The sequence below is a fragment of the Capra hircus genome, chromosome 6 (genome assembly GCF_001704415.2).
Source record: "Capra hircus breed San Clemente chromosome 6, ASM170441v1, whole genome shotgun sequence".
Taxonomy (NCBI): domain Eukaryota; kingdom Metazoa; phylum Chordata; class Mammalia; order Artiodactyla; family Bovidae; genus Capra; species Capra hircus.
The window spans coordinates 72,557,346-72,576,986 of NC_030813.1; the positions used below are offsets into that span (position 1 = coordinate 72,557,346).

Here is a 19,641-nt window from a genome sequence, read left to right on the forward strand (position 1 = left end):
AAGAGAAACCGGGCAAATTCCATGTTCTAATTCAAAGCTTCCTGGCTGAACTCAGTGGAACTCCAGCTAAGGAATTAAGTTGGTAAGCCAGGGATATTTGAAATGAATAATGGAGATATTTGGGGATAAGCTTTAATTTTGGAATAAGTATGTCAAATAGCTTTTGCTGGAACAATTTTAGTGTAAAGTTGCAAGTATTTAAGATGCCACTTGGCTTCTCACCATCTTGATGATGCCAGTAGAGGGGATAGATTTCCTGTGCACTCTGAGATCTGGGTACTAATCCCTGTTTGCTCTTTTATTACATTGTTGATTTGGAACATCATCACCATCCTTCTGAGATTTTCACATCTGCCCATTTCTTATGTCATTGCTTATTTTGACTAACAGCTATAAGTCCAGGGAGGAGTGTTGTATTGGTTTGGGTACTGACAGGAAAGAGATATCAGAAGTAATTAAGAGAAAGACATGAGTTTGAGCAAGCTCTGGGAGTTGATGATGGACAGGGAAACCTGGTGTGCTGCAGTCCATGGGGTTGCAAAGAGTCAGACACGACAAGCTACTGAACTGAACTAAATGAAAGGCCTCTACAGGGATGTAAGGGAACCAACAAGGAAGTGAAATATGCCAGCTGATAGCAGTTATTACCTCTTGGATTAGAATGGGTCAAGGAAAGGAAGAGGTTACTGGAAGCTGAAGAGACTTATAGCTGTGAAAGGACTTCCTGCCAGAAGCCATGGCCTTGACTAAAATATAGATCCATTCATTAATCTATATGCCTTTATTGCTCAGGATAAAAGCTAAGCTCTATAATAAGAGATCCCCAACACTGTGACTTAATCAATATGTAAGTTTATTTCTCTACCAGTTATCATCCTGCATAGAAGTCCAGGGTTGATGTAATGACTTGGTATACTTGAGTACTTTGGTGATTGTTAGTTTTATGAAACAGTGTTTCCAGTCGTCTTCCTCTGGGAATAAGGAAGGAATGTGCTTCTCTGCCTGCTTGGGGTTAGTTGTGGTCATGCAGCTTGCTTTGGCCAGTGAAATGTGACAGAGAACGAGATGTTTGGATGGCATCATCAACTCAGTGGACATGAGTTTGCGCAAACTCTGGGAGATGGTGATGGACAGGGAAGCCTATCGTGCTGCAGTCCATAGGGTCACAAAGAGTCGGACACAGCTTAGCTACTGAACAACAGCAACAATGTGAGTGAGTGTGAGGTGTGTCACCGAAGCATTTAGATGCCAACGCGAGGCTCTCGTGCTTGTTTTCCCTTTCCCTGAAATTTGTGGGTGAACTATTGACATGAAGGACAGCCATCCTGAAGAGTTTCTCTTCGGAAACTCTTGCAGAAGAGAACTGTATCATATTTGCAGATGTGAGAAACACAGCATTACTCTCAGGCCTCTGAGATCAGAGGTTGTTAGCACAGCTAAACCTGGCATTTCTTGACTAATCCTGAGACCCAGGGTCTTTCTCTTCTGTTGCCCTCCTGAGCCTAAGGGGTTGCAGTCATCTGCATATCTGAGACAGCTCACTACCTTGTGTGGATGGCACTCAGTTGTGTCTGACTCTGTGTGATGCCATGGACTGTAGCCCCCCAGGCTCCTCGGTCCATGGGATTCTCCAGGCAAGGATACTGGAATGGGTTGCTGTTTCCTACTCGAGAAGATCTTCCTGACCCAGGGATTGAAACGCGTGTCTTTTGCATCTCCTGCTGGCAGGTGGATTCTTTACCACTGGGCCACGTGGGCTTCCTGCTTACTAAGATACTCACATCCTTGATCATGGGAAGTGGGAAAGAGTAACAAGAGAGCGCACTTACGCTTTTTAGGAGCATTACCTGGAAGTGGCACACATCACTTCATTGGTCACATCCAGTGCTTTAGTTATCTATTGCTGCATAACAAATATCCCCAAGCTTACCAGACTAAAACAACAGACCTTTATTCTATCAAACCATTCCAAGAGCAGCTTAGCTGGGTGGTTGTGGTTCTGAGGTTGCAGTTATGTAAAGGCTAGACAGGGGCCTGAGGATGCACTTTCAAGCCTACTCATAGGGTTCTTGGCAGACCTCTATCCTCATTGGCTGTTTTCAGGGGTCTCAGTTCCACATGGCAGCTGCCTTTCTCCAGAGCAACTAATCCAAGAAGCAGGGGGAGAGAGAGAGAGAAAGAGAGAGAGAAGCTGCAGTATCTTTTAGAAAATAATCTCAGAAGTGACACATCGTTTTTGTTTTTGTTTTTGTTTTTCTGGTCACACAGACCAGCCCTGGTTCAGTGTGGGAAGGGCCTATGCAAATATGTGAATACCAGGAAGCAGAGCTCGTTGGAGGCTGGCTAAAAAAATCTATCTACATGGGAAATGAGACTATTTAGTCTTTAGCTGGACAGCCGTTCTCCTCAGATAAAATTACAGGAAGAAAGAGAGAAGCGCTAGTGTACACACAACCAGCTAAACAAAAACCCAACAGCAAGCACTCTTGAAGAGAGAGAGAGAGAAGGCCTAAGGGGACAACCAGCGTTCTCTGCCTCAGCTCTCCCCCTGGAGAAAGGGGACATAAATATACGTGCTCACACCTCTCCTGGTTCATGAACACACATTCTGTATCTTGAAAAGACTCTGTGCTTCTGTACTATGGTTCCTATGCTGTGCCTTGAGGATTCTCATCCTCAGCGTCACTATCCCCAGAAACTTGCCTTCTTCGCTCCTGGGCAGTGTCGAACTCCAAGGTACAAGGTTTTTTGTTTGTTTGTTTGTTTTTGTTTTTGTTTTTTTTTTAATGCAGGAGGAGAGGGAGCTTGCATCTGGAAGAAAGAGAAAGAAAATCCTTCTGCATTTCTCATCTGGAACTCCAAGGATGAGTCACATGAACTGTGAGTCAGTGAGTCATGAGTATTTCGGTAGTTGGATGCGTTACATAAATTGAGATTCAAGTCCAATGTTTCTCATATTTTTCTAAGTTTAGGTGGAAAACTCTTATAAGAAGTCACATGGAAACTTATCTTTATAGGAGTACATCCCCAGGGGAGCAGTGCTCAAATATTTGTAAGATGACAGCTGATGGTGAAGCTGAAGGGAGACTCTCTCTAAAACCTTCACTTCTTCATGCCTATAATTGTTCACGGAGACCACACCATCAAAGCCCCGGGCTTCATAAAACCAAGAAATCTTATTCTCCTGCCTTGTCAATATAAGCACTGCTCATGTTCCGTATCCTTGCCTGACTTCTGTGCACTCCACTACCGTCTCCTAGTACTTCCATCATGGGAAGAGAATATGAAGTTTTTTAAATTATTTATTTATGTATCTTTTGGTTGCACTGGGTCCTTGTAGCTGCAAGCAGGCTTTCTTTAGTTGCAGCGCACACGCTTCTCATCGTAGGGGCTTCTTGTCGTGGAGCGTGGGCTCTCGGCAGACGAGCTTCAGTAGTTGCAGCGCATGGACCAGTAGTTGAGGTGCATAGGCTTAGTTGCTCCAAGGCATGTGCGATCTTTCCGGATCAGGCAAATTCTTATCCACTGTACCACCAGGGAAATCTGAGAATATGACATTTAAAAATGACTTTTCTTCTTACCGTTGTTATTGCTAGTTACTCTGGCATTGAGGTTGGGCAGGGGTACGTTTGAAACAGTTTGTTGTTTTCAAATGACCCTTTAGTCGAAAGTGGAATATGTGGAACAAGATTGCTGCATGGAGATGGCCAGGGTTGAGGGAGAGCAGCCAAATGTCCACAAGAAAGTAACAAAATCCTATCTATCAAACATTTGCACTTAATTACAAAAAGTATGTATTTAATGTCCATAAATTACCTACCTGTCAGTGGTCATCTTTTCCTTTAATATGCAAAAATAACTTTTTTCTCAAGTCCCCATCAACTGAGAATTGTCTGGTGTTCTGTCTGGTTCTGTTTAGGGTTTGTTGGCCTATGTATTCCTGGCTTTCTTTTACTCTGAATTCCTGCTTCTTCTGGATTCATAGTTACACTAGTGGCCAGGATTCCTCTTTCTGTGCACTCCTCTCTTCCTTTTTTCACTCTCCCATTAGTTAGGATTCTTTTTGCTGCCAATGGCAGATACACACCAAGAAGGGGAGTCACTAGTTCACAGATCTAGGAAGGCAGGGATGGAAGCGCGAACGTAGTGCTCTCTCACTCTCTGTGTCTCTCTCTTTCTAACTTTCATCACTGTCTGGCTTCATTCTCTCTCATGACATTCCCTCCCTAGCTGGGTCTATGGCTGCCTGCAACCCCAGGTCTCCACCCTCACAACTCTCTAAGCACGAGGACAGTAAATAACTACCCCTACCATTCCAGTTGGGAAAACTCTGGTGAGGGACTTTAATTGGCCCAGCTTAGGTCCAAAGCCCGTATCTTGGTTCAGTCCCCAAGTGTGAAGGGCCGTGGCGTTGTGACTGTCTGGCCTGGGTCGTGTGTCTAACTCTGAGTAGGGCAGGGAAACGGGGATGCTATGATTAACCGCTCTACCGCATGAAGTGGGAGGTGCTCCCCAGATGTAAAGGGGTGTTATTACCCCTTCACGGGAAGACAGCCGACAGAAACAAGTGCTTCTACTGCCCACTCTGGGCCACAGACATGGCCCAAGCGGCTCTGCCCTCTCCACCCTGCAAAGCATCGCCAAGGCAAGGCCATTTTGTGTAATATCGCCATCGTCAAGGTGATGGATAACAAAGAGCAGTGGAGGAATGGTAGCCACTGTGCAGTGTTAATATAAAATGGCATTTAGAAGTCCCTGAGCCAACCCACCAGCCTTCTGGGCCAGCAGGCAGGTTGCTGGAGCTTGCGCTCTGTCCCAGATCATGCTCCTCTGTCTCTCCCCTCAGTGCCTGAGGGCCCCAGCTAGCTGCCCACCTGAGCATCCATGGGACACAGTCCTAAGTTTCTGCTACTTTCTTGTGCACAGCCACTGAATTCTTCATTTTCTTCCTTTCTAGGCTTATGTTTTATGGCCCCCCAAACTCATCAAGGTGTTTTCATAAACAAAAGAGCAAATTCTCCCTTAGGAAGAATCTTTCTAAGGATATTGTGATCTTATGATTATTAATAAGTAATATATATGTTTGCTCTTCATCTTGCTCCTGGCACACAGTTCCCCAAACCCTTGTAATTTCCTAAGTGATGAGAGCAATGGGAACGTCTTACTATTTTTTTTTAATAGTATTTGGTCTTTTGCCCTCAAATAGCTCCAGTTCCTGAAGTAGCTCCAGAGAGAGAAAGGCAAAAGAAACCTCTTGTCATGAATAACAAGGACTTCCCTGGTGGCTCAGATGGTAAAGAATCTGCCTGCAATGCAGGAGACCCAGGTTCAATCTCTAGGTTAGGAAGATCCCCTGGAGAAGGAAATGGCAACCCACTCCAGTATTCTCGCTCTAGTAAGCCAATGGACAGAGTAGTCTGGCAGGCTACAGTCCATGGAGTCGCAGAGTCGGACACGGCTGAGTGAATTTCACTTCACTTTCAACCACACCTGAGTTTGTGTTATGGAGGTGATTTTTGGAAAGCCCTTAGATAACCACAGGACTGGGGACTGGTCACCAGGGGAACCAAGCAGGTGGTTAGAGAGCTGGAACTTTCAGCCCCCTCCCACCCTCGCACTGCTGACCTCCAGGGAGGGGATCAGGGCTGGGGATTGAGTTTAATCATGATTAGCCAATGATTTAATCAATCACACCTACATAATGAAATCTCTGTAAAAAGCCCCTAAAGTGCAAGGTTCAGAGAGCTCCTGGCTTGGTAAAGAGGAGAAGGTGCTGGGAGAGTGGCGCCCAGAGCCAGCCTGGGAGCTCCACATTCTTCCCCCAAGTCTTGCCCTCTGCATCTCTTCCATCTGACTGTTGCTGAGTTACAGCCTTTATAATAAACTGGTAATCTAGGGAGTAAACTTTTCCTGAGTTCTGTGAGCTGCTCTGGAAAATCAATCCACCCCGAGGAGAAGATCATGAAACCTCCAATTTACAGCCAGTCCATCAGAAGCACAGACCAGACTTGCTCCGCTTGCTGAACACTAAATCAGCCTTAAGGCTGATGACATCAAGAAACGAGGGCAGTGGGTAGACCGCTGAAACACTGACAGAGAGAAAAACGTGGCATAGCGGTTGGTTGCTGTTGTGTGGTGGTTAAGGACTATGACAACAATATCGTCAAGGAATACTTAAAATGCAAGAAATGAACAAACAATGATCCTGACCCTAGTTAGATACATATATTAATTGAATAATTAATTTGTTAAAGGATACTCTATCTTCATTCCCTTCCAGCACCTGCCATTTGAGGATTCAACTCTTGGGCCAGATAAACACAGGAAGTGATCCTCTATCATAAACATGCTTCTCAACTCCAAGCCAAAGGCGCACTTTCTGCTCAGCTGGTTAACTCTTCTTGTTCTGGATGGCTTGTTCTTGAATCATTTCTCTGGTGTGTTGGATAGACTTCTGAGCTGGGGCTTAGACCTGGTTTAGCATCTCTCTCATTGCCTGACATGGGCTCATCTCCATGCTCTGTCTGGGTTTGCTTCGCCTCCTGTAATATTAACAGTGCATTTTTTCCCTGTTAGACCGTGACTATGAAAGTGCTTTGAACAGTAAAGAATGCTCTCTCTATGCAGGTGTTTATGAAGTGCACACATTCCTGTGCATCTCCCTTCTTTCCTTCCAGAACATGATGTCAGCACCGAGCCACGTGCTGACAGATGCTCCGACTACCGCCGACTGGGCTGCAGAGGAGTATGCCAGACGAGGCTGTTCTGCTCAGATGCTGGTTCACTGTGTGTTGTTTAGAGAAGAAATGTTTTAAGGTAAAGGAGGAGAAAGCTTGCCGCAGATGTTTAATGGGATCTTGTAAATATTTGTATTCCAAATAACTGTTACTGTTTCTTATTCTGAGCTCTTTATAAAGAACTGAAAAGACCGTGCCTGCATAAGAGTTCAGAAGTGCACACCAGCCTCATTCTGGGCTGGGTTGGCAGATACTGCTAGTGGCCTTTCCAATATCCATCCTCCCCTTTCTTCTTCCTTACCAAGAGAACCCTAATTTTTCTTAAGGCAGTATGATGCCCAATTACATATGCTCACCTTCCCAGACTCCCTTGCAATTGGGAGTGACCATGTGACCCAACTCTGGCCAATGAGATGTAGGTGCAAGTCCCTAGGTAGGGGCCTCCAGAAACGTTTAAAGGGAAGAGTCTTACCTAGCATTTGCCCTTTGTTTTTTCCTTTTTTATTTAAAATGCACCCATCTTGTCTCCATGAACACAAGAGCCACATGCTAAAGATAGGAAAGTAGGAAAATAAAATGACTGCAGTTCCTTGTCACCCTCAGCTGCTGATGTCTTATGTAAAAACAGTCAATTAAACAAACATATAGAAAGCCTATTTGGTTAATCCATTGTAATTAAGTTACTGTTCATGCACTCAAATATAGACCCCGCTAAGCTGTTTCATGTGCTGTGTATAATAGAAAATGGATGCAAATCGACCGTAGAGTTTTCAGATCAGTGTTGCTCAAGCTTTCGTGTGCATGTACATCACCTGGAGAGCTTGTTGAAAATGCAGATTCTGATTCAATAGATCTGGACTGGAGTTGAGATTCTGCACTTTTCTTTCTCACAAGCTTGCAGCTAATGCTGATGATGCCAGTCCTGGACCACACTTTGAATAGCAAGGATTAGAAAATGACAGCTCTTTTGTCAGGCTGCTCTTATGCTGAGCTATTCTGCTTTCCTTTGATATGCTTATTATTCAGTTAAAAATCTGCAGAGGACTCAGTGCATTTTCACAAAATGTTAAGGTTTTATTTAGAACATCATTACAGAGACAAAAAGCAGTTCATTTTGTTTAGCAAAATAAATTGACAAATGTATTTAAATAAGGGAAATTTAAGACTTTTGTGGATTTTTCCCCTTAGTTATTTGATTTTTGCCAGTTGGGATTTCTGACTTCCAGCCTGAGCACTTTCCAAGTTAATTCAGCTATAATCCAAGGAACTGCTTTATGAAATCCACATGACTCAAAGTCCCTCTGTATTCTCACTCAATGTATTAAATGAAACACAAGGAAAATGAATTAGGGAAGTGGAATTAGAAGGAGATACGTCTTTCTCTTGGTCATGTTATCTTTTCAACAGAAGCCTTGACCATTCTGAAATGGATGTTGACAGTAAATTGTTATTGGGAGGTGATGGTCAAAAGGAAACTTAGGTGGTTTTTAACACCATCTGTTATCATGACTCAAAAGGAAATGCCAGCCACACCATTTGCAGCCACACCTCTGCTTTACACAGAAGCTGCTGCACATAGCTTCCTATGTGCTTGCACACAGAAAGATTGTTATTATCTTCTTTAGTTATGTACATTAAAAAAAAATACAACATTGTGTTAAATAGCAGGACAGCTAACAGTGGGACATAACAACACTACACTGAAAAACCAAAATAGCTTAATGAAGCTGAGAAGAGAAATAGCAGATGGTCTTCATGAAGGGGAGTGCCAATGCCCACCATCTCCTCAGTCTGTGACGGATCTACACTCAGAGGGTAGGCCTTCAGACCGCCGCCACTGGGCCAGGCGCTGCTTGAACCATTTCTGGAGGAGGAAAATGTGCAAAGTTACTTGTCACATATTGAAAAATATCCATTCCCTTTCTCAAAGTAGCTTCTGTGACCCAGTTGTAAAAAAGGAAAGTAAGAACTGAGCCCATGGGGCTGGTTCTTCTCTCTGTGATACTTACTTACCTTTCTGCCTCAAGACCTTTGCACATACTATTTCCTATGCTTAAATAAAACCTTCTCACTGAAGCCTCTCCTGACCATTTTATCTAAAGTAGATTCTCTATCCCTCTCCTTAGTCTCTATTTTAATACTTGGTTACCTTCCCAGAACGTTGAATATCTGTAATGAATTCATTAACTTGTGCATTCACTTGCTTTTAGTCTACGTTTCCTTCTAAAAGATAAGAGCCGTGAAAGCAGAGTCTGCATCCGTCTTATCACTATTAGCCCCTAGCATAAGGGCTTAACAGAGATTAATCGATGTTTGTTGAATGATAAAAGAAATCAAAGCATCTCCTTGTTGCCCCAGATAAATCTATATAACTGTTTTACCTCATCAGTGTGGGGTGATCCCAAGGGCCTTGGTCATCCACAGTGCTTCATTAGAATTTGTTGAATAAAATGAATGAAAAACTAAGCACTGGACAGCCTTGGGGCTCTTCTTTTGGGGGAATCTATGGAGTAGTCTGGCCCAATCTTTCTTGCTCCAGGGCCACTGAGCAGTGAGAAAAGATAGAGTAGAATTCCCAGTTTACTTAAAATCTTCTAGATTTGCGTGACCCAAATATTCATACCTCACAAAACTAACCATGGATTTAGAAAAGCCCCAGATGGGATAGTTCTAGCCATGGTCCTATGTGAAGGCTAAAACATTCTTCATATGTTGTAGAATTGCCTTACAACATATCAGTCAGTTCAGTTCAGTCACTCAGTTGCTTCTGTCTCTTTTTGACCCCATGGACGGCAGCACGCCAGGCTTCCCTGTCCATCACCAACTTCTGGAGCTTACTCAAACTCAGGTCCATCGAGTCAGTGATGCCATCCGACCAACTCATCCTCTGTCGTCCCCTTCTCCTTCCACCTTCAATCTTTCCCAGCATCAGGGTCTTTTCTGATGAGTCAGTTTTTCACGTCAGGTGGCCAACGAATATTCAGGACTAATTTCATTTAGGATTGACTGGTTTGATCTCCTTGCAGTCCAAGAGACTGTCAAAAGTCTTCTCCAACACCACAGTTCAAAAGCATCAAGTACAACATAATTACACCATTGAGATTATACCATTGGAGAAAGAAATGGCAACTCATTCCAATATTCTTGCCTGGAAAATTCCACGGACAGAGGAGCCTGGAGGGGCTATAGCCCATGGGGTCACAAAGAGTCAGACACGACTGAACATGCTTGTATATTTATACCACTGAGGGGTGGGAATTCTGCAAAGGGGAAATGAGGAGATCCATGCTGGGGAAGAGTCTGGGGTATGAAGCAGGTTGGCCAGGAGGGATCTGGATTTTTCAGAAAACAACATTGAAGAGAGAAGAGTGAAGGCATAGAAGCAGCGAGCATTGATCTACACGGGAGACGAAGAGTAGAAGGCTCTATGGGCGGGACGGAACCTCTAGGCTTTATTCTCCTGTGCTTCCCAACCTTCCACATAACATGGCATACTTTCTCTACCTCAACGCTTGAGTAGGTGAGCACTGGCAGCTCTGTAGTCCTGGGCCCTGCCAACAAGAAGCTCTATTCTAATCAACTGGCTCTGAGAACTTGAGGACATTAGAGCACCAGTCAGCTCAACTATAAGTGAAGAGGGAAGCTTAGGGAGTTTCTATTGTCCTGGTTAGGGTTTCTAACATTTACCTATCCTAGAACTTCCCTGGGAGTCTGGTGGCTAAGAATCCACCTTGCAATGCATGGCGTGCAGATTCAATCCCTGGTCAGGGAACTAAGATCCCTCATGCCTGGGAGCAACTGAGCCCAGGCACGGCAACTAGAGGGTCTGTGCATTGCAACTAAGCCCCAATACAGCCAAATAAATGAGCAAATATTAAAAGATAAAATAAACTTTCAATGTACCTATTCTAGGGGCCAATAGATGAGGGGACAGAAAGGAAGCAGAGAGAAAGAACACAGCTGTGGGATGGATGCCAGACCTGGGATGTGCTGATGGAGATGGTGTGGAGATTGTGTGGTGACACCTAGACGTCTCTGACTTAGCACAGCCTCCCAACAAACAGGGTGGGCTCCAGGGCCACGCTGGGGAAGACCTCATCTCTACAGAGATCTAGGGAATCAAAGGGCACTTCAGCATACACCCCAGATGAGAAGAAAGAGCAAGGACCACAGGGGAAGGAGTGCTTCTGTGTCTCAAGGCCTGAGAGCTAGGAAGCGAGGAAACAGGATGGTCTAGGGTCTGCACCAAGGCTCAGCTGGCTGAACAGCAAGGGACCACGCCTATACTTCGCACTAACTGTTCAACAGAGTTTACACATTAAAGTCCATTACACAGCCACTGAGATCAGTGGTCTTATACACCTTTGTACTGTTGATGTGGCAGCAGAGAAAAGAATTGAAAACCAGTGGCAGCAGATTGCTCTTAGGGAAACCTTCTCTTAGAGGTTGCTTTCTGGATGCAGTATTTCGCTCTGAGGGGTCTCCCTCCTTAAGGAGAATAGAGAACTCACGTGTTTTTGGTAGCTTTAACCAATGTTCTGGGCTTCCCTGGTGGCACAGATGGTAAAGAACCTGCCTGCAGTGCTGGAGACCCGGGTTCAATCCCTGGGTAGGGAAGATCCCCTAGAGAAGGCAATGGCTATACACTCCAGTACTCTTGCCTGGAAAACTCCATGGGCAGAGAAGCTTGGTGGGCTGCAGTCCACAGGTTCAAAAGGAGTCAGACACAGTTGAGTGACTAACACTTCACACTTCAGCCAATGTTCTACTGCTAAAGATGGGCATATTTGCTTCGGGGATCCATGTGTGTATTTAGCTAACTCTGGAATCTGGTGTGAGAGCAGCATGGTTCCAGTTTCATTAATGAGGTGCCTCTGCAGGGATTTTGAGGCTACAAGGTCTGATTCAACAGAATTTCCAGTTACTAGAGCTGAATAAGCAGCAGAGTTTTACAGACCAACTAATTAAAACTTGGAGGGAGAAAGGCTCATTTTCTATCAGGATTCATTTAGGACAAAATGATTGAGCTGGACTCATTCAGAAGAGCCAATTCTTACATGAGTAATGAAGCAGAATATTAATATACAGTTACTGAAAATAACTTCAGCAATGACCACATTTGTGAATCGGTGAGTTGGCATCCGAATGCTTAATAAATTGAACCCTAGCATTGGGGAATGCGGGGAGGCTTAAGAAAAGCTCAGCTATTTTTTGAGCGACTGAACTGAACTGAACTGATTTTCTGAAGATATACATTTTAAATCACACACATGTATAATAATTTAGCAAACCAGCTGCTCTCCAACAAAAACCGTTAAACACCTTGCTTGCTTTTTTTCACCTTCAGAGCAGAATCTTATCACATCTCACTCATGTCGAGACTAATTTTCCACCTGGCTTTTCTCCTTCTCTTCTTTGTTTTGGTCGGTCATCCCCTGGGAAAGACATTCATCCCTTTCTTAGTTATAAATGGATGCCCTCATTAGCCTCACCCATTGATGGAGATTTATTTACTCCAAGGGGACAGATGATAATTAGACCCTGTGATGCGGAGGGGTTGAGGCAAAATAACACTGTTCTTGTCCTTTTCTCCAGTAACTAACATTTCATTCTTTTTAGGAAGAGACCTTTAGAGGTCTTTTTCCACTGATGAAACATCTAACAACTAAAACCAGGGTTCTGGGAAGAATCCCAGGATATTAAGAGGAGATAAAAATTCTGGAAACCAATCTAAGAACCAATGCCAACTACACGGGGGTTGAATCAGTGATAATAGAAAACGGCAGATCATCCTAACCTCCCAAGGGGCTGATGAGAGCTTTCCCAGCCCCTTCTCACACTGACTTCAAAATAATAAAAGACACAGGGGTTGAGACTCTGTAAAGTTTATCTAATTTAAATATAAGGGAAATCTAATTACTGTCATGAGAAAAAAATCCATTCTGGGACTGAAGCTGAAGCTCCAATACTTTGGCATTCTGATGCAAAGAACTGACCCATTAGAAAAGACCCTGATGTTGGGAAAGATTGAAGGCAGAAGGAGAAGGGCACAGCAGAGGATGAGATGGTTGGACAGCATCATGGACTCAATGGACAGGAGTTTGCTCAAACTTTGGGACCTAGTGAAGGACAGGGAAGCCTGGTGTGCTGCAGTGCACGGGATCGCAAAGAGTTAGACACAGCTGGATAACAAGGATCCCAGCAAATGCACCTTAAAAAGTAATTTACATTAGAGCATCCTTCACCTCATGCTGGGTTCCTGTTGGCATCCCCTGCAAGTAGAGAACACTGTCCTACAGTGGGACAGTTACAAAGGGGTCAAAGTCCCCAGTCAGGGAACAGTTTAACCTTTTAGTCCCTCTTACTTTTGCCAAAGTATCAGCAGTGTGAATCAGCTTGAGTAAACTGTTAATATCTCACAGTAGCATAGCATGCTTATTTTTCTTTTCCTAGTATTCCTTGTTCCAGGAAAAAGAATATGAATCCAATTCTGGAGGTGGGTGGTATTAGGCATAAAGAGAGCAAGCATGTGAAATAAATATTATCTTGGCTTTGACAACCTTTTCTTATGGAAAAAGATAACATTAATAAAGAAAAGAAACAGAGAAAGCATTGATAGGAGACACTGCTTATATGCAGGCTGGGCACACCCTGGTCTCCAGCAGTTATTTACAGGGTCCCTCCAGGGAAACCGTTCCCACCCACCAGTCCACATTGGGGGTGGGACGGCTGGCAAGGGGTTAAGGGGATGGCGGGTTGGTGGGGAGGATGGGAAGTTGGAAGATGAGATCCAATATGATAAGAGAGGACAGAGGGTCACCTAGGAAGCCTCTTCCTCTGAAATTGCTCAATTTCTCCTCTCTCTGAGCTCTGGGGTCTCAGATGCTTCCTTGTGGTTGGTGCTGGAAGACAGAGGGGTAAAGCCAAGCTGTGGCAATGTCGGGGAGGAAGAAGGTGTTGGCCTTGTGGCAGGAAAAGGAAGCAAAGGGCCCTGCTATGAGGCTGACTCATCCCCGCGAAGGCTCACTTCAGAGCTGGGTCGACCATTTGCCCATTTGAGGGTGGGAGAAGAGGTGAGATGGGAGAAGGGATGCCTGAGAGGGTGGAGGAAACTGCTGTGCAGGGGTCTGAACTGGCTGACCTTGATTACAGAAGGGTGCTCTCTCTTTCTTCCTGCCTCAAACCTGATTTCAGTGCAATTCTCTCATATAAGGTGTATCCTGAGGAAAGACTGAATGTGGCCTGAGATGACTGTCATTTATGGTATAGTTTTTTTTTTTTTTAGGAAGAAAGAGAACATAAATTGAATCTTCAGTCCTTTCCTCCCATCCCATCCAGTTGTTTCCATTTCTTTTCTGTGGAGACAAAACAGCACGGTGTTTAAGCATCCGGGCCAGGGGGCCAGACTGCCAGGGCACAGATCCCAGCTCTGCCACCTCCTAGCTGTGGCCTTAAGCAAATTATTTAACCTTTCTGTAAATCAATTCCCTTATCTGTGCAATGGGGCCAAAAGCACCTACTTCACAGCATTGTTGTGGAAAATAAAGGATTTAATACTTGGAGAATACCTGGAACAATAGGTGGCAAGTATCATCTCTCATAAAGGTCAACGTAATCATTCTGCTTTACCGGTAAGGGAATGACAGTAACTTGCCAAGGGAGAATCTGACTCAGATGATAAAGAATCTGCCTGTAATGTGGGAGACTCAGGTTCAATCCCTGGGTGGGGAAGATCCCCTGGAGAAGGGAATGGTGACCCACTCCAGTATTCTTGTCTGGAAAATCCCACAAACAGAGCAGCTTGGACATAACTGAGTGACTAACACTTTCACAGAGCCCACAGTGAATCCACAGCTTTCTTTTTAAGAAGTTGAGTTACTGTCTCTGTGATCACTCCTCTTTTCTAAATATAGCGTGGGACTTTAAATGACAGAAGTTCAGCAGGCTGCCTCCTGGGGAAAGAGGGGGTGGTTCACAGAAACTTGAGCTGTTAGACTTGGGTTACACTAAATCACTAAATTACCTTCTATTAAGTTCTGGTTCTGGTTAGCCAGACAGCTGTTTCCTTCTCTAAAAAGATATGTTTGACGTTCTGTTTGACCTAGAAATGGGAGGATCTCCTACAGGCAAATTCTTCAAAAGTGTTAGTCGCTCAGTCGTGTCCGACTCTTTGCAACCCCATGGACTATAGCCCACCACGTTCAAAGGCTTAGTTAGTAAAAATCATTTTGGACTTGGGATCCAAGATGTATCTTGGGGTCTTGATTCTAGGATCCATTGAAGCACCCATTATAAGCTCTTAAGCTTCATCTAAGAATGATTCATGGTGAGGAGAGAACAAAATGTCTGATGCCCTGGTCTATAAAATGGGAAGATTAAGAAAGTCTCTGCTTTAGACTTGTGATGAGTGGTGTGAAGTGCTTTGGGTTCCCATGGGAGAGATGCTAGAGGAGTTCCAAGTGATATTATCAGGCATAACTAATTGTCTTTCCATGACCAAAGGGAAAATAGAAGTCAGAGTTTAGGCAGGGATTAAAAAAAAAAAGTCGGTTGAAGGAGCCAGTACTCCTTCAAGCCAGCTCCTAGTGGTTAAAATCCTGGGCAGTGTTACATTCTCTGTCCTAAACGATTTTCAGGATAATACAGAAGCTTTTAAAATAGATAAATAAATCAACGCACTTACAGTGACATCTTTCTTCACTCCCTTCAGTTGTAATGTTAGATGTCTACCTTGTCAGAAAACTCCAGAAAAAGAAGATCCTAGATCTCCTAGGGCCGCGGAATTTTTAAAAATCGGAACCACATCTCCCTGACTCCCTTCAATTTTAGCTCTGCAGCTGAGCGGAAGCTGCAGCGAGATGTGGTGGAAAGAGGATGCATAACGACCTGGGCCATCATGACAATTCCCTCCCTCTGAACCTGTTTCCTCGTTTACCAACCCCGAGGACTAAATTTATAGCTTATCACTAGGATCTCGTCCAGCTCTGACATTCCCACTGGGAACAGATTTGTGGACGCTGGGCTCAGTGGGCGCACACCGCACCTCTCCGGAAGATTTCGCTCAGAGCCCAAAGGGGAAACTGAACCCGGGAAAGCGAGACAAAAGTGGGCCCATTGACGCGGCTCCCAGCCCGGCGGGAGGAGAGAGTGCTTTCTCTGGCTGTAGGGGAGAGAGGAAAATCAAACAGACAGGAAGGCGGGCGTGGGAGCAGCTCCTGCGGGAGCCACTCGGCTGGGGTGCAGGGCAGACCCGGCGCGGGTGGAGCCGAGAAGCAGGGATGCTGCGGTGGAAGCGATGCAGGTCTGGGCTCCCGGGGTGCGGGCAGAAACGCGGATAGATCCGGGGGAAGAGGGCCAGGCGGGAGCCGAGGGTGAGGGAGGCCCTCACCTTCTCGAGATCGAGGCTGTCCCGAGGGGCGGGAGTGTGGGCGCGCGGGGCGCGCGCCGGGGCTTACCTGGGTCTCCTCCTCTGAAAGGCCTGCCTCCGCCGCGATCAGGCACAGCGTGGTGGGGTCCGGGTGCTTGTTGACCTTGTTGAAGTTGTACTCCAGGATCTCCACCTGGTCCTCAGTGGGGCCGCTCGCGGTCTCGGTCGACATGGTCCCGGCACGGCTGCTGGAGAGGGAGAAGCGGCGGTGATGAGCGAGGCCGTGGGCAGAGCGCAGGGAGGAACGGCGATCCGGGCGCCCTCAGCCCGCCGGGCTGCCCCCGCCCGCGGTGGCACGGCGCGCGGGTGTCCCGCGCTGCAGGCTGTGCCGGGAGCCTGCGCGGGGCCCTTCCGGGGGCCCGCCTAGGGGATCCCCCCGTAGACCTGCGCGTCCTTGGGCCTCCCTCCTGACCCCAATTTTTACAACAGGTTTCCCCGGGCGCCTTGCTCTAAGGCAGTGGGAGGAGGAGGCGGCCGCGCCCTCCCGGCCTTGAGGCTCTAAGGAAGGAGTGGAGGAAGAGCGGCGGTGATTTTGGAAAAACCGCCTTCAAACGCTTCCTCCGGGCAGAGGGAGCTGCCCTGGGGACAGTCCTGACGGATCGCTGGGCTGGCAGCCCGGTTCCACGGCGGGACGCCTCACCCTTGCAAGCCCTGCTGCCTCTAAAGCGGTTTAGCACTTTGCAGCCTCTCCAGGGAGGGCGGTACACCCCACACCTCCTTCAGAGAAATGACCCAGAGGACAGAAGTTACTTTTCATAGTCGGGGAAATGGGGGCGGCGCTTTTAATCTCTGCCTTTTACAGAGGTGGAGATAGGTCCGCAGCGCTTCACCCTGCACTTCCCAGGGCCAGGGACTGAGAAGCAGGAGAAATTTCCACCTGAGGGCTTGTGTGAGTCACCCTGCAATCTGCAACCTCCTTCATCCCTCTACCCCAGGTTTTTCGAACTAAAGCTGTGAGTAGGAATCTTCCTGTCAACCGGCTCTTCATGGCCCAGCGTGGCCTGGACATGGTTCCGGCAGGGTGCAGTAGAGTCCACTTCACTATGAGCCTCTCTAGATGAGGATTTCCAAGACAGAGCCCAAATCCAGCTGAGAAGGATCTACAGCAACTGTCTTTTTAATCCGACATCCCCTGTGATTGCATTAAAAATAACTGCAAAATCAAGAGAACATGTCTTTGACCAGCTTCAAGGTCGTTTATATTTCCTTACTTTAGAGCCAAACCGTGCTCTAGCAGGGGCTTCTCAGGTGACGTTAATGGTGAAGAACCACCTGCCAATACCGGAGACATAGAGATGGCGGTTCAATCCCTGGTTCAGGGAAGATCCCCTGGAGGAGGGCATGGCAACCCACTCAAGTATTCTTGTCTGGAGAATCCCAGGGTCAGAGGAGCCTGGTAGGCTGCAGTCCATGCGGTCACAAAGTCGGACACAACTGCAGCAATAGCAGTATGGATTGTTCTAGCAAATTTGAGGCAACATGACTTCCTGCTGCATATCTCATACCTAAGTAGCCTCTGAAATGGGGCTAAAAAATGGCAGATGTGCACCCATCCCCTTCCCCCAGTTTAAAATGTATTGAGATTTAGGAAGTCAGAGTGTTCAAGTTCTTGGCTGAGGACTTGGGACAGACAGGTCAGGACTTGCCATCTCTGACAGTAAAAGATAAGCACATGTGTGGGAAACACCTTGGTTTGTTTTAACAAACAATTGCAAAATCAGCCAGCACAATCCTGAGTGGATTTTGATGTAGTTTGTACCTGGGGTGAGCCACACTCCACTGACCTGCCTGCATAATGTCCCCGAGGCTGTGATAAACTTTTATATTGTGACCTGCATCCTGGGCTCCCTAAATGTTTTTCGCTCTCCTCTTGGTCACTTGAAGAGGGTTTCTGGTGAGACAAGAAATCATTCTACTGTGAGAGAGCCTGGGGTCAAACCAGTTGTTGGGTCATAGTGAAATCTCGGTGTTTTTAGGCAGTTCTGTGCTCCCCAACTTTAAAATCTGTCCCAGTGATGCCTGTCCCAGTGGTGAGGCAGGATGAGGTTAAGCCAGGTCGTAAATGCCTCTTCTCCTGTTGGTACCTGTCCCTCTCTTTCTTTGACACAAAGCTTCAAAGCTGGAAAGAACCTTGATGCCCAGCATCCTAGAATGGAAAGCCTTTGCTTCTGTTTCAGTACTGTGCTCTTCTAGACCCTTCTCAACAGGCCATCCTGTCTTTAGTTTGGCAGAAAAAATCAGGCAGGGGCTTGTTGCTATTTTGAATGGGCACTGACTGACCTCATAGGATACCAACTCCAGCCAAACCTGACCACTGGAAACACCCACCACTGCTCATTTTGCCTGGAAAATAAAAAGAAAAAAGAAAACACAGGCAAGAGGAAACTCCTGCCTCTGATTTTATTCCTTGCCCTAGAAAGAGCCCAACTATTTCCAGTGACACAGTTACGGTGGCTCTTCCAGGAAAATTTTTGCTGCTTCTTTGTAGAATCCCCAGTCTTTCAGAAGTGTTCATCAAATGCACACATTTATAAACTGAACTCAGATTCAAGGACTGTTCCTCTTGTACTTCTTTCCCTCTTTTTGTTTCTTAACCATTATTACATGATTCAAAGGTGACACATTCTTAATCAGGTGCATTTTCTCTGATAATTTTGTGGCTCCCTGTTACAGGACTTCATATGAAGTTTTATGGATAGGTCCACTTGGCTTTAAAGTTCTCCTTGAGTTATTTGACTAAGGGCATTGGACTTGGTTGCTTGCTATGGGAGGACCATTAGAAAGTACCTACTTCTCTAACATACACCAAACAAACTTGATTTCTAGAAACGAGGATAGAAGATCTAACCACAACAGAGATATCTACCTTTTATTTCTCCACAAAACTCAGTCTCTGTTGCTTCAGTTATCTTTGGTTAACATGTGTTTGCTGCTGCTCCTCCATTTCTTCTTTCCCTCTCTTTCTTTCAAAGCAAATTTATAAATCACATCACCCTAGTAACCTTGGCCTTATAAAACTTCTCAACTCTTTCCAGTAAGGAAACTGTTGAAAAACATCTCTGAAGGTAGTCTAAACAATGTCAGATGAAAGGAACTAAAAATATTTTAAAGCTTCTTAAACTTTACTCTGAGCACAAGTTGTATCATTGTTGTGGTTATTAATATCTTATGAAACATTCAAAGAGTCCTGTGGTTGTGTTTTCTTTTGTGGTTGCAAGAAGACAATGCATAAACTTTTTCAAGAGGTTAAATGAAAACTGCTGGCTCTTTTGTAAATGTCAATGCCTGGATAGACATTTGTGCCAATCTTATAGCTTTACCTTTGTCCCTTAATCCTATTGCTATTGCTAAGTCACTTCAGTCGTGTCTGACTCTGTGCGACCCCATAGATGGCAGCCCACCAGGCTCCCCTGTCCCTGGGATTCTCCAGGCAAGAACACGGGAGTAGGCTGCCATTTCCTTCTCCAATGCATGAAA

General features: G+C 45.7%; 1 protein-coding gene across 4 annotated transcripts in view; it reads right to left on the reverse strand.

Moving 5' to 3' along the window:
* HOPX (HOP homeobox) overlaps positions 7,789–19,641 on the reverse strand; it is a 31,668-nt gene continuing 19,815 nt past the window's right edge. Inside the window, exons 1-3 of one of the 4 annotated variants that reach the window (XM_018049491.1) lie at positions 16,805–17,311; positions 16,193–16,349; positions 7,789–8,601 (exon numbers count right to left, since the gene is read on the reverse strand). In XM_018049491.1, the coding sequence (XP_017904980.1) occupies positions 8,524–8,601; positions 16,193–16,336 (222 nt within the window). In that variant the 5' untranslated portion in view covers positions 16,337–16,349; positions 16,805–17,311 and the 3' untranslated portion in view covers positions 7,789–8,523. Of the gene's footprint in view, positions 8,602–16,192; positions 16,353–16,804; positions 17,312–19,641 lie in introns of those variants that run through there. The other 3 variants (XM_018049490.1, XM_005681640.3, XM_005681641.3) reach the window with 3 other exon arrangements.